Genomic DNA, 15040 nt, shown 5'->3' with positions numbered 1-15040 from the left:
TACGTCAGCTGAAACATTTTTTCTGTTATCAAGAACAGCACGGCGGAGCCGCAGTTTAATTAAACACTGAACCTTCTTCCTCTGACAACGTTCGAGATATTCGTCTCAACAGAGATCTAGGGTACTTACCATTTACGCAAACCACCCGGATGGAAATTTTCGGCATAAATACGAATGATTTAGCTTGTCTTAACAGAAGATGAATAACGTGCAAAATGTATGAACATCAGCTGTAAATCCCAAAAGGAGTAATAAAAATGCATTACTTTGACCAGAAGCCCATGGTAAGCACCTCTACAGTCTCACAAAAGTTACTATAATTTGCTTCAGTCGCGGGCCCATTGAGTTTAATTTCTGTCGTATGTTTCCTTTGTTTTTAATCAGAGTGCTAAGTGTTCTGTGTTCATGTCTGGACACGTTTCTCTTTCTGGAGTGTCGTTACCGCTTTCAAGAGCTTCTGCTACAATCCCAACTGGACAACAGATTGGACAACGGGTGAGAGTACTAGGAATTAAGCATTAAGACTTCATTGCATGGGCCAAACCCCTCTCTGTGAATGAACTAAAAGTATTACCATTCAAAATAACTTACTGGGCCCAGTTGTTCAAAGCCCGACTAAGCTAATCCTGGTTTAGCGTAAACTTTGATTCGAGTTTAATTACTAACCAATAAAGACTCTTCACAAAGATTTTTGTCCCTCAGTTTTGAGGTAGACCTTTTAATGAGCCAGATGAAAACCTCGGTTAACCTTTAATCGTGGATTAGAGTTAATCGGCTTTCGAACAACCGGGCCCTGAAGTTTAATTCTCAAACAGTATGTCTAAAAATCAGACTAATACCATACTGTGGCGCTGTTTTAATATTACCCGAAACGCTGTACAATGTGTTACTCATTTTTGAGCCTGGAAGAAAGCTTAAAATATGACAAACTGTTACATTTTAATTGGCTCTAATTTGGTTTTAATGTTTGAATCTTTCAATAACATCCTGAAGTGTGACTACTCGAATGAAAGTATGAACTATCGAACAAAATGCCTGTAACGGTTAATTATGCTGTACGAAGCGATGCTAACGTCTGAGTTTGCGGATGACATCCTAGAATACGACCATGTGTTGATTGAACGTTTTGAGTCTTGACTCAAAAGCTTAAATGTGACTATGCCTTGCCTTCCTGTGTTGAATAGAATAGAATAGAATAGAATAGAATGAAATAGAATAGAATAGAATAGAATAGAACAGTTCTTTATTTAAACACGGTAAAATCCATCAGGAGAATAAAAATTAAAAATAACCTAACTATCCTAAACAAAATGCAAAAACTAACTACTACTGATCTAACTAAAACGTGTTTTTCATGAATGCCGTGTATACTCTAACATTAAAAATGAAGATTAACTGATCTTTTAAATTGACTTAGAGATTTAGCTTCTCTCACATCACAGGGCAGGCTGTTCCAGAGAACTACTCCGCTATAACTAAAGCTGTTTTTCGTGAAACTGAATTAGTTCACGGAAACGGGACAACTAGTTTGTTGTTGTTTATTTAGCCCTATGGTCAGATCTGTACAGTCAGAAACATAATTTATCTGGTACTGTACAGTGCCATTGAGCAGTAAATTCCTGTTTTATTATTGTGCTCTTCGAGTTTAGAATGTGGCTGTGGTATTTCTTGTTTTCTGTATAATTTCAGCAAGGACTACATTATCGACATGTGTTCTGTGGAAAGGAACCATATATTGGTAAAAACGTATCTTGTTGGGGGTGCATCAGAGAGGATCATTCCTGGTAGGACCTTGACTGAGGTAACTAATAGTGGCCTTAAAAATTCGCATCGTTCGAATTTTTTTCAGGCTCTCTTTTCGCAACTGCTTAAGTTGCGTTCTAACTGCGAGGATCTTTTCTTCCATTTAATCTTTCATCCGCAGTTCAAAATATATGTTACATATATTGATACTCTTACTTCTCCGTTCGTTTATTCATCCATGTATTAGATCTTTATTCCATTCGCTTCGCTTGTTAAATTTTGGGAGTGGACGTTAGGTCACCGTGTTCCTTCTATTCGTTCGCTTGTTACTTCATTTGTTTCATCGTTCTCTCACTGCCACTCTCGTTCGTTCGGTTGGTCGCTCATTCATTCGTTTGTTCGTTCGTTCGTCCGTATGTCCGTTCGTTCGTTGGTATTTTCGTTCGTTCGTTCTATCGTTTGTTCTTCGTTTGTTCGTTCGTTAGTTCAGCTGGGCTGATCGCTTGTTCGTTCGTTCTAACGTTTGTTCTTCCGTTTGTTCGTTTGTTAGTTTAACTGGGTTGAACGGTTCTTCGTTCATTAGTTCAGCTAAGCTAATGGCTTGTTCGTTCTTTTATTCGTTAGTTCCCTCGTTCTTTTGTTTTGTGTTGTGTTGTTTTCGTTTTGGTTTGTGTTTGTTCCTAACAGCACTGCACCGGTCATCTACTGCAAGTAATTAGAACATTCTTTCTGTATTTCAACAAGTGATACGAGCAATGGAACGAACGAAAATACAAACGGACATACGAACGAACGAATGAGCGACTTACCGAACGAACGAAAGAACGAGAGTTCACTCTCTTAGTGTTTTAATTGTTATAATGGTTAATATTTATTACTACCACATTTTAATTTGCATCATTATTTTCATCTTAGTACCATTGGTGGTCTACTTTAATATGGGGTCTTATACTCTTACGCATTTCATCCCTTGGCTTCTGTTTCTGTATGCCATAAATTTGTAAATAAATGATCCTTCGTTTATCCGTTGCAGGATGTGGATATTCCCTACCCTTGGCCCTTGTTTTCTTCTTATCCTCCACCAAAGGACTATCTCCCAGTCGAACAAATTTCCAAGATGACGGCATTTGAAGAAGGTACATACCAGGAATAAGATTCTTAGTAGTTTAATTAGTAATGAGTCCCGAAGAATTGTTTACTTTTCCACTTCAGGTGACACTCTTTTGGAATTTTTGGAGAGCAGTCAACCAATGTCAGCTGACAGGCAAGTGAAGTTTTATTTTTAAGAATTTTGTGTTGATAATCAGTTTATCCATTAACACCTATGGCTAACACTGACACCAAGAGTTGACAACTTGGGAGAAGCTTTCGATCTTTTACAATCTAGTTTTAGATTCAAGAAATTGTCTCTCGCACGTAAGGGCATCTTTTGCTTGCGTTTTCACTCCGCAAAATTTAACACAGTCCCTGGAATATGAAGGTTCTTTTACAATAATCGCCTTCCTCGTTCTTTTCTAATAGCTTGCAATGGCTCCAAGACTGCCGTAAGACGTTTTGCGAGTCTTTGACAGCTGGAAAAACCAAAGCTAGAGGAAAAGGTATGTTTAGACTTCGGCCCTGTTCTGTTACTTGTCAACATGGTGCTAAAGCACGTTTTTTTGTTCCTTGGCAGTATTGAAGTTGTTACTAGAGAAAGTTTGCACGGCACTGACAAATATTCCAGAGGAAGCCATATTCCCTCTGATCGACTTTTCAGGTATTGATTTTTTGCTTTTTGTTTGTGTGTGTTTTTTTTTACAGAATTCCATAGGTAGTACGTTAAGTTTTACAGCGCTCAAGGACGATGCTTCCATTATAGAGGTCTTTTGGTGTCGTTTATGACTACGCGGGAAAAAACAGACCATAGCAAGGTCTATTGAAATCCAAAGAGAAAATTGGGGGTAACCACGCATTTTTCAGAGATTTCTCAGAAGCAACAATCATTCTAAAAAGCTTTAACACACATAACAATGTATAGAATTTTTTTAGAAATTGAAGCTTGATTATCTCTAAAAAGTGCATAGTTATCCCGGCAAGCAATTCATGTAAAGGTTACCATATAGTCACCCACATAACCCTAACCCTCCATATAGTCACCCTTACCTTACCATGACTGTTCTCCTTTTCCTGCATAGTCATAAACCGCGCAAAATTACCTTTGAATTAGTAGGCATCATTCTTAAGAAATCAGATTTTCTCGGACTATCCCGAGATTCGTAAAAAGTACGCGCCTGTCCTTAACACAGTCCCTTGTTGATACTGAGAGTTTCAGCAGTTTTGGTACTCCTATAGTAATTCTCAAAAGCCGCGAGTTCCGAAAACCACCGGTGGCGATCCTTGGACGCTATAATTCTTTCATCGCAACCGCACTTAGTTTATTCGTTTCTTTGTTTGTTTGTTTGGTTGGTTGGTTGTTTTCTTTCTTTCCGTCCTTTCTTTGGCATCGAGGCGAGTGAAATCACCCGTCTTCTTCCCGAGGTAGAGGCTCTACTGAGACGAAACGGGGGGGAATGGAGGTTCTAAGAAATGAATGTATGATATCACACTCAATTAATCTTGTCCGAACGGTCTTCTCGCGCTCGCCTCAAGCCCAGGCTAAACGATCGAACATTTCGTTCAACTGAACATCATGTTTGTCACACCAAAGGCTAGCGGCCAAACGGGCAAATGATGTTTGAGCAAACATCGCACAAAGTGTGAACACTTAAAGCCCTGGCTAAGCGATGTAACAGGGGCTTTGGGGGCATTTTAGCTCTGTGGCTAAGCGAGAGGTGCCCTGCTACCTTCCGGAATCTTTTACATCAAGTGGACCAGATCTTCGTCACAGGAACATAGCGTTCATTGCAGATCTTGACTCATTCTCCTACAGACAGAACTCAGGAGCTTTTACTGAAGAACATTTGTCATATAAGACCCGTAACCAATAGTATTTTGACTCTCAATTTCACTTGTGTGTGCTTAACAAATGGAGAAAATTCTAAATAAATTACTTTTCGCGCCTTTACAAACTAAAGCTCATTTCTTACTCGAAAGAACAGCGGGTGTTCAACACCTATGTGTTTTACTGAACGGTTACAAAGGCTCTGATATTTCCTAAACCGAGTGAAATCTACTTTTATTGAAAAATGTCTCGTAACAGCGATCAAATATTTTCGCCCAACAACGTTTTGTTCCCACTCGTGCAAGCGTTGTCGAGCAGAGATGGCTAAACGATCACACATTTGTTTGTGACGCAAAATGTTGGATGAAAATGTTTGATCTAGATCAAACATGGAAAAGTTTGGGGGGGGGGGGGGGCAGCTAAACAGTAAAACACGATCTTCCAACACGATGTTGGACGAAAACGTTTGACCGTTTAGCGGCAGCTTTAGAGCGAAAGGTTGAAAACATGGCTGATATCAGTTTGCATTTTACAGCTAGCGAAAGTAGCTTGAAGAACGTGGAGCTGTCCGAAATAGAGAGCCTGGGCACTAAAGTAGCTGTGCGGTATGGTGTTCAACTGAAGCTGCTCCAGTCCACCACGGACGGAGTTGAAGATTTGTCCTACCTACTGAAATACTGCAAGTTCTTTCTTCAGGGGCAACAGCGCTCTACTGATGTCACTTTACGTATCCTTGAAGCGTCTGCTAAAAATTTGCTTTGATTCGTTCTTCTAGTTAGAGGCTAAGCTCCTTTTATTTTACATTTTGAGTAGGACGTGTGGTCTAATTCAAGAAAAGACGGATGTGACATCAGTAAAGAAAGGTTGATGGCAAATTCTTAGTATAGGTCTATATAAGGCTGATTTCATTTGAGGTTCGTACCAAAACCAAGTAATTTATCTGGCTAATCACAACAGACGTAAACACCGCAATGAACCAATCAGAACTCGAAGCAGATACATGCCACCGGTGCCAAGCGCGGGAAAACGCGTGTGAGCAGGTAACGATTGGTTTTGGCTTTGTTTCTCATTGGTTGAGAAAGTGGCGCAAATTTTATTACCCAATCACATAACATAGTAAAAAAAACCAAGGCAAACGCGAAATGACTTTCGATGCTCATGTAAAAACCGTTCTATTGGGTATATATTGCTGCATACTCCTGGCAGCTGGCTCAAGCACATTTTCAAATTGTTTTCCTTAATCATCTCACACCAGGTACACTTAGCGGTGACTATGTGGGTCATGACTGGTTTGTATCCACAGTTTTTCTTATGATGTATGGTGACCCTGACCTGGCCTGGGAATTCCTCTTCAAATGTTCCAGTCTCGTCAGCTCTGGTTATCTGTGGGTCCGCAGGCTTCATGCTTCGGTAAAACGTTGTTTGTTTGTTTTGTTTAGCAGGGAAACATGTTCCTTCGAAATCTCTATTTGATCGAACATTTTGCCAAATTGTCTGGACGTCCGCAAGACACAACCTATTGGCGTACACGGCATAAAATGTATTTCTAGCGCCGTGTTCTAGTTCCACGTTAGTCTAATACAAATGTTTAATTCAATGGAAACTGCAGTGTTATTTTTAGAGTAAGGTACCTCTCGTAAATGCATTTGAGCTAAAAAATAGAAAGGAAAAGTAAATTATCGCAGAACTCTCCAGATCGAATTGGAATTTGGAAATGTTGTTTTTTGAGGAGCGGGTAAAACCGGAATACCTGGAGAAAAACCCCTCTTTGTAAAGACGAGAACCAATAACAAACTCAACCCACATATGACGCCGAGTCCGGGAATCGAACCCGAGCCACATTGGTGGGAGGCGAGTGCTCCCACCACTGCGCCATCCCTGCTCCCCAATACGAAATTGGCGCCACAACTATAGAATGTGGTATCCTCTACTCGTGTGAACACGTGGAATGCGGAAAGCCCGTGAAGTGCAAGACTTTCATATCCTGTAGGCTAGACCACATTACTGGTATGTGACTAAAGTAAGGTATGATTTTCCGCGGTAAAGAATTTGGGCAGCTTATTAAGTTTGTATTGGGCTCTGGTGGTTCAAGTTCAATATGTTATTTTTCTTCTTTTTGTTCTCCAGGTGCATTTACCTGTGTCTTTGACAGTCAGCGGTATTCCTCCACTCTACTCGTGCACGTGCCATAATGTCGAGCTGATATTAATGGTTGGTATAAATCTACTAGTGTTCTATCACGAATGCCGTTCTCTGATTGGCTACGCTTCTCGCTATCTATTCTGTGATAGATAGTGAGTAGCGGTTTTCAACAAAATGGCGGCCGCTTCGCCGCGTTTTCGAAGTGTCTGCGATGAGGATATAGATAATTTACTTATTTAGTTTTGAACGACTAGTAGATTCATACTAACAATTAGATTATTCGCTCTCGATTTCTATGCGTGATAGTTGTTTCGGGCTTCGCCCTCATCAACTATCACGCGATAGAAATCTCGAGTTCATAATCTAATTGTTAATTAGTATTTTACTTTGGTTGATACTAGAGTGGATACGCCAAAACAAGGTTGGACACCTTATGATGTTTACACAACAGAAAATTCATTTCAAACTGAAAAGAAAAATAAAGAGCGCGTTCTTTTGGGACTATTCCGGAATAGGAATACTGGGAATATCTTCATTCTGCTCCCGATAGCAGAATGAACAGAATAGAAGAAATACGGTCTACTCGAAATGGACTGAATACGCGTTCTTTTGGGAAATTTTTGGCGGGAAATCCTTCGCGGCCGCTCGCGCGCGCAGACAATAGTTCTCAGGTCACCTCCGCCAGGGGTATTCCGTTTTCACATTTTAGGAGCGTTCTTTTCAAAATTGAAATTCCTTGTATTCTGTCATTCATAAAACCGGAATAAGAATAACTAGAATAACCCAAAAGAATGCACCTTAAGTTAAAATTCAAATAGCCCATTCCTCGAACCCGGGTCACCGCTACACCAACGAGGCTTAGGTGACGAAAATGACAGTCTTTATCTTTTTTCAGAGAATTAGCCATGACAACAAATGATAGCTAACCGTTTTCAGATCAGTGCTTTGGCCTAAAGAGTGTAGATCAGTGCTAAGCCCCAAACTCTGTTCCCTGCCAAAATGGAGCTCTATTCTCACTGTTCTCTACCTAACAAATGGGCTTCTGTTCTCGAACTATGAGGATTAAGAATGTTGCATTGTGTAAACATCGTAAGGTGTCAAACCTTGTTTTGGGTCATCCATTCCAGGAACAACCATTTTACTTTCTCAAACTCATTCATGAGAGAAAACAAAGGAAATCACTACCGTGAAGGAGGTTTGGAAATGTGATCGTAATTGTCTTAAAATTTGGTGAACTTTTCCTTTGAATTTCTCGAAGAATTATTCATGCTTTGAGAAGCTCGATCAAAGACTCTCGAAAGAGTGTTTCTTCCGATTTCCAAACACCCCGAAGTTAGATAATGAAAAAACTCGCCTGCGCCTCGTTTGTTTCAGCCCCTTCTGTGGTTGGGAATGGGATAAAACTCTCTTCTTCGCGTTTGATACATTACGTACGTCCCATGCCTCTATTTGCTGCTGGTAGAGAGTTGTACAGGTCCTAGACTTGCCCGAGGGGAAAACGAAGGCTAGGAACTAGATAAGAATGTTAAGAAAACAAATCAAAGGCTCCTGTGAGCCAACTCGTGAATGCAGATGACACATAGTAATTGCAATTTAGACGGCTACGGAAACTTCCTCAAAAGCTAAAAGAAATTATATCTTTGCTCGATTATGTAACGAAAAATGACCATTCTTGTACTATTAAAATGATTGTCAAATTATTCTGTACAGATTGAATAAGCCGATTATTCTGATGCGCCGATTAAAAAATATCACATGTTTTTTTTATTCAAAGTTTATAGGAGCACGCCATGTGCAGCTACGTCATGCAAATTCGTGTGATAGTCCGCGGCTACTGGATTTCGCGATCGGGCTAGTGGATTCTAACCATCACTTGCCCGATGGGCAAGTGAAGTTTTTTTGGGAATTAAAATTACAAAATTACCGTAGGGCAAGCCGATCTCACAAAGGGAAATATGTTCAACAAAGTATCGCATTACGATTCATGCCCGACATAAATGCGTGAAATTTTTCCTTTGGAGTTCAGTCCACGCAATCCTCAAGTAAAAATAATGAACTATGACAAGCTCTTGCTAAATAAGAATTATTTATCGACCGCGTCCTTTTGCTTTCCCATAAATTACCAGTTGTAAATTTCGAAAATGAAACATTTTTTCCCTTTGAAACCTCTATGAAAGCTGACAAGATCTTAAAAGTGTTCATTTCACCAGAAATTTGCATAATTTTGTTTACGACGTCAATGATGCGTGACATGGCACGTTCCGCTTTCGCGTGAAAACTGACAAATTAAATTATTTTTTAATTAAATTATTTTTAAATTAAATTATTTTTAATTCTTGAAAGAAACCGCACTTCGTAGAAAAAAACGAAAAAATCCTATAACTTTGCTCAGATTCAACGAAAAATCCCCATTCTTACACTAAAATGATTGTCAAATTATTCTCTACAGAATGAATGAGAGAATTCTGACGCGTCGTGAAACAAATTTTCACGTTTTTTTTTTTTTTCACTAGTTGAGTTTACGACCCCGGACTTCCTGAAAAACTGAAAAAACTTGAAACTTTGCTCAGATTGACCGAAAAATCGCCATTCTTGCACTAAATGATCGTCAAATTATTCTCTACATATTGAATAAGAATTTCCTGATGCGCCATGAACAACAAATGTTCGCGTGTTTTTTTCCACTAATTGAATTTAAAACTCATTCACTGCGCACGCCCGAAAGTTAACGACAAAACCGACTGATCGACTGATCGACTGATCGACTGATCGACCAAGTCGAGAGTCAGCTATCGCTATAACTCGTTCATTGCGCATGCGCGCATTCACGAGTTAAAAAGGACTTCTTCCAAGGAAGTGGGAAGTTTTCCATCTAGTGATGGCTTCATACACTCAAACTTAACAGCGATCATTCGCCAAGAAGCGTCTACACTGGCAGTGATTTCCGCTGGAAAGGCAACATTATACGACAGTTTCCTTAGTGGAGTGAAATTCTCTTAACACGTTAACCCTCTGGTCCAACTGTGGAAGCTAACCGGACGAACAACTAAGGAATGAATCAATGACGAGCAAAAGTGGTGGGGGGGGGGGGGGGGAGGGAAAGGGATTGCGAAATTCTTTAGTAGTATGGAAAAAAAGAGAAAAGCTGTAGATACTTAAAGGTGAAATATTGTGGGGTTTTTTTTATTATTATTTTTATTAGATTTTTATTCTAATTAAAGAATTAGACAACAAAACCCTTCTAAGAACAGTGAACAAAATGTTAGCACATGCCGTCTAGATGTAAATATTTAAAGTTTCCTTTCGATTATCCCTTTTAGGCTGAAGTTCCTCTGGTGTATTCAGCCTTTAGGATGTCTGGCTACACTCCATCACAGGTTAGTGTTGTCGAAGTTGTTTGTTTGTTTGTTTGTTTGTTTGTGTTAGCGAGGATAACACAGTCTTATGGCTATTGCAACCCTCGAAATCAGGAGCAAAGTGGGATTAAGGTTTTTGAAATTGAAACACGCGAATGTGACAGCTATGACAGACAAGAAGTTGAAATTCCAACACCATTTATTGTCTCCTGTTAACTCATACAACGGCCTGAATTTACAATTTAAACCGGCAATATCACCCTTCACCTAAACCTTTGCCTTGTGAGAAATTAAAAGTGCACCTGTTAACAGATACAAAACCCTTGAAAAAGAACGTTTTGAATTACTGTTATGCTCTGCAATCCAAACTGGTCAAAATGAGAAAGACGCCAGTGCGTTCTAGGCTTTGACAGGTCTGATTTTCATCTCAGCCCGTTTAGCGGAGTACTTATCGCCCCTCCAGTGACGCCAATTTACACCTTCCCCGGAACGGGAGTGTTTTCCGTGGTGATAGAGACCGTTCAGATTGGAACTGAGACAGTTGTTGTACCACCACGCGCCCTTGAAATACAAGGCACAGTTCGAACGAGAATGGATGTCATTGTCTCGATCTTTGGTACTGAATGCCATGCCACGGTGTGGGCCTAGCGAATCACCAGCAGTTCCTACAAAAACAGTGCGAAAGGAGATATTACCAACTTAGCAACTTTGTGAAAATTGAAAGAAGTCGTTGGTTTCGAGTGATAAGAGGGTGATATGTGAATGCAGCAATGTTACACAACGTGATTCGCCAAGTTTGATTCTTTTAGTGGAACTACTTCGTTAAAGGTAGAATCGTCCACTTTTGAATCTCTTTACGGTGGCCAATTTACCTTAACAACGTACTCCCCCACCAATGAAGGTTCACACTTTCTTTACAAACAAACGCCATTATCAGTTTCTTTATAACTTGGCGAACTCTTGCATCTTGCATCTATCGCTCAGTGCTTTTGTCTTTATTTGTTTTTCTTCGGACTCAAGCTAACTGATTCACGGATCACATTCACACCATAACTAACCCGAGTAAGTTCCCAGACTGAGCCTGTATTTGCTTCTTTCACTGGAAACACCAAAGAAGTCGTACTCAGCGTAAGCACTCTTCCCTGCCGTGTCTTCAAGATCCACTCGAAGCCTACTTCGATCTTTTGTCAGGTGGTGAATCTTGTCCAGTCCAAGCCAAAATTCACCATTCAGATTCCCAAAGCCTCGTTTGTAGTCGTCCCAGCCGCGGAAGAAATCAACCGAACCGTCCAGTCTCTTCTGGAACACAGTCCACCCCCCACCGGCTGTTGTTTGGTCACAGTACACATCGAAGGCACCGCCATTGCCAGGGTTGATGGTGTAAACACCGCTGATTCGGTGTCCGGCTTTGAAGAGCTCAGCACAGTTCTTGTAAACTGCAAATGCAGTACGATACAACACATTTTATTAGCTCATTCCATTTTTTTTCCAGACCTAAATAACAAAGTATAAGCTAAACAATGATATTGTAATAATTACAAAGTGTAAAGAGAATGTCATACTAATTAAGGCTTAATTAAAAGTAAAAAATAACAATAATGATCAAGCTACGAGTGGTATTTTCCAGTAGTGGTGTTTATTAACCTGGGTAAGGTTGTTTCAATCTTGAGTCTGTAGATAAAATCCTAAAGTGTGACCATTCAAATGAAAGCTACTGAGCAGTACTTTCCTCTGGTGCTGTTTATTATGCTGTACAAGGTGATTCAACCTTTTGAGTCTGTGAATGAAATCCTAAAGTGTGACCATTCAAATGAAAGCTACTGAGCAGTACTTTCCTCTGGTGCTGTTTATTATGCTGTACAAGGTGATTCAACCTTTTGAGTCTGTGGATGAAATCCTAAAGTGTGACCACTCAAATGGAAGCTACTGAGCAGTACGTTCCTGTAGTGCTATTTATTATGTTGTACAAGTTGGTACTATGTTTTGAGTCTGTGGATAAAATCCTAAAGTGTGACCATTCAAATGAAAGCTACTGTGCAGTACTTTCCTGTAGTACTGTTTATTATGCTGTACAAGGTGATTCAACCTTTTGAGTCTGTGGATGAAATCCCAAAGTGTGACCAGTTAAATTAAAGCTACTGTGCAGTATTTTCCTGTGGTGCTGTTTATAATGCGGGACGAGGTTATTCAAACTTTGGTGTCTGTGGATAAAATCCTGTGGTGCTAGTTCTTATGCCTCACAACGTTATTTCAACTTTAATTTCAGTCCTGAAATCCTGTAGTGTGACCTTTAGATTGAAAGCGATTGAATAGAGTGCTTTCATTTGGTGTTGTTTATTTTATTTTATTTACATATTTCTTGTGATATTTTAGAAGATGAAATTTTTCATTTCTCATTGCTTCAATCTTTCCTCCTTTCAAGAGAAATTGTGGATCAAAAGTAACACACTTTCATTAATTTGCGATACTTGGTTGAAGTCGAAGATGGCTTTGGCAATTCAGGTGCAAAGCTCAGTTCAGAAATACCTTTACCAATCGTTTTGTTCCCTCTCAAAGATTTAATTTCCTCCCTCATCTCGCTCAGCTCCTTCTTAACGTCATGAAGCAGCACTTCGATCTTCTTGCTCGGCCCCGCGCAGTAGCTGTTGTAAGTGTTATACACGTTATGGGCGCTTCCTTTGGAGTTGTTGGAACTTGAGTTGGCAGCGCTCAGCGAAACTAGCATAAGGAGCATATAAACCAGAGTCGAGACAGATAGCGTGTTAGCCATGATCAACAACCTTGTCGCCAACTGAGTGGTGTGTGCAACCGAATGACCAAGGCTGATTGACTTCTTTTTATTTCGGATACTGTTTGCGTCCGTACCTTACAAGAGTTTTCAGGCTTTCTTGCGGCTATTTTCGAAGTTATTTTACATAATGTGACGCAGACGGAACAATGTCATTTTTCCCGTTAGTATTTGTGTTAAAAGCTTTGAGGTCAAATTGAGAAGTGTGTATATCACATGCATGTAACTGAATTTGTAGATTCTTCATTTAAACTCGGGCGAAACAAAACAACACTGCCCGTGTGAATTTAATTAGTCAGGACTGATCAAACGTTAATTTCTCCTAAAAAAATATCGACAGTTTCGAGCAAACAGTTCATAAGAAATTGTAAAACCTTGAATTGATGGATTAGCAGTACAGGTGCTCGATTTGTACGCTCTTTCCCCTTAACTCAAGCTTCCTCTCAAAGATTTAAGAGGCTTCTTCTTAAAACAGCCAAAACGTAGGAGTCTCAGCTCGTGTTTGATTGACTGTATTCCAGAATAAGAATAATCCCAATACCTGTTGAATATCTCTTAAGTAAATTTGGGAAGACTTGTGTGAGCTGTCGTTTTGAAAAAAAAAATCGACTGAAAACGTAAAGTGGTCAATCATATGTATACGTACGATTATGACAATTGATCGAAAATGCGAGGAAATCCCAAAGAAAGTGGTATGTCAAGAAGTTTTTTATAAGAACGCTTGGCAATGTACCTGAAAATGTCCGAGAATTTGTGTCCCTTGACGCAAACGCTATGTTCGGTTACATGCAGTTCGATTGACTCGATTATCGTAACCAATTTTTCTCGAAAAAAATTGGCGTTTCATAAAAAAAAAAAACATTCTCGTCTTTCAGAGAAAGCCGCAATGAAATTGGAAAAATTGTGATGTATATTCATGGAACTGACTGATTGTTTATAGTAGATAGAAGACAAGCTACGAAACATTATTGACATTTTGTTTTAGCTCTTTAGCTACCCATGCCGATTTACATTAGAATGCATTACATAGGTCAAGAAAAGAACCGTCGAAAATATTTTCCTTACTGTTAGGTAGCCATGTTTTTTCAGAGTTTTTTTTTTTTTCGCGTAACCAGTGTCTTCACTTACCGTGCGATTGGAAATCCACGCTGAATCAACTGATGCAAATATATTGGCGGATTTGGCAGTCGACAAGTCTGGTGAAACAGCACTTTTCAAGCCACTTCCCATGCATTCGCGACTGTCAAATTTCAAATTTTCCGCTGCTAACTCAACGATGCTTGGGAATTTTTTTTACGATAGTCATTTCGGAAACTCGAGTTCAAAGATACGGTGGTGAAATGTTAATCTTTCGCGAGTGTTTTTTCGTGTTGAATATAAACAGTGCTAAATTAACCAACATTGTTTAGCTTAGAATATTTGTTCTCTGGCATTGTTTGTTATAGTAGTGCTGGAGGGAGGGGAAAGGCGAATAATGTGCCGCTGTACTGTGAAAGTTATCTACGTTTCTTGTCAAGTTGCACGCTCATTGAGGTTGAAAAGACGATTATTATAGCAGGCTGTAATTTTGTTTTGGCAATGCGTGAAAGTTTGACTTTACACCGCGTTTGTATGAATACAGTAAAATCCCGAAGTAACAATTCAACCCTCTACCTCTTCCCTGGCTGTTCTTAAAATAATTCTTTTACAAGGATTCGCTATTTCCCCGTCTCTCCCCCCCCCCCCCCCACCCCCCCACCCACACTACTTCAAATCTTCAAACCACATTTCTTTACTCAATGTGACATTTGATTGCCACCGAAACAATTGCACTGACACAGTGTATTGTGTTTGGCGAATTGGGCAAGCGGTCGTGTAATTACTAAGAACACACTGGGATATTTTAATCATTTAATTTAATCATATAATGACTACATTTCGGAAGTATTTTTTAGTTCCGTTTTTAACTGATCTCCCTAAAAACATGTCGGTCACAAAACCGCGATTTTTCAGTTTGCAGGTATATATGCTGCTGTAGCAGGATTGAGAGCCGTATGTGGTTGGAATCGTGAATTTGACTAATGAAATGCAATGTCTGATGAACATTCAAGT

At 39.7% G+C, this 15040-nt stretch overlaps 2 protein-coding genes across 4 annotated transcripts in view; one reads left to right on the top strand and one right to left on the bottom strand.

Moving 5' to 3' along the window:
• LOC146453115 (protein broad-minded-like) overlaps positions 1-15040 on the top strand; it is a 43173-nt gene that overhangs the window by 23653 nt on the left and 4480 nt on the right. For both annotated transcript variants that reach the window (XM_085097033.1, XM_085097034.1), the window contains exons 25-34: positions 385-495; positions 1690-1801; positions 2777-2879; positions 2956-3007; positions 3265-3341; positions 3416-3499; positions 5199-5390; positions 5919-6073; positions 6791-6874; positions 10126-10182. In XM_085097033.1, coding sequence (XP_084953159.1) covers positions 385-495; positions 1690-1801; positions 2777-2879; positions 2956-3007; positions 3265-3341; positions 3416-3499; positions 5199-5390; positions 5919-6073; positions 6791-6874; positions 10126-10182 — 1027 coding nt within the window. The remainder of the gene's footprint in view (positions 1-384; positions 496-1689; positions 1802-2776; positions 2880-2955; positions 3008-3264; positions 3342-3415; positions 3500-5198; positions 5391-5918; positions 6074-6790; positions 6875-10125; positions 10183-15040) is intronic.
• On the bottom strand, positions 10343-14071 carry LOC146453116 (ficolin-2-like). Of its 2 annotated transcripts, none has more exons than XM_085097038.1 (3): positions 12688-14071; positions 11220-11597; positions 10343-10826 (listed from the first exon to the last, which is right to left on the bottom strand). In XM_085097038.1, the coding sequence occupies exons 1-3, from the start codon at positions 12929-12931 to the stop codon at positions 10561-10563; spliced, it is 888 nt and encodes a 295-aa protein (XP_084953164.1). In that variant the 5' UTR covers positions 12932-14071; the 3' UTR covers positions 10343-10560. The 2 variants fall into 2 exon arrangements, with proteins under 2 accessions (XP_084953164.1, XP_084953165.1); XM_085097039.1 differs by having other exon boundaries at positions 12694-14071.

This window comes from Pavona decussata, unplaced genomic scaffold (genome assembly GCF_977016875.1).
Source record: "Pavona decussata unplaced genomic scaffold, jaPavDecu1.1 SCAFFOLD_353, whole genome shotgun sequence".
NCBI classification, from domain to species: Eukaryota; Metazoa; Cnidaria; class Anthozoa; order Scleractinia; family Agariciidae; genus Pavona; species Pavona decussata.
Note: the sequence above shows the minus strand (reverse complement) of the source record. Positions and strands in the feature narration are given on the sequence as shown.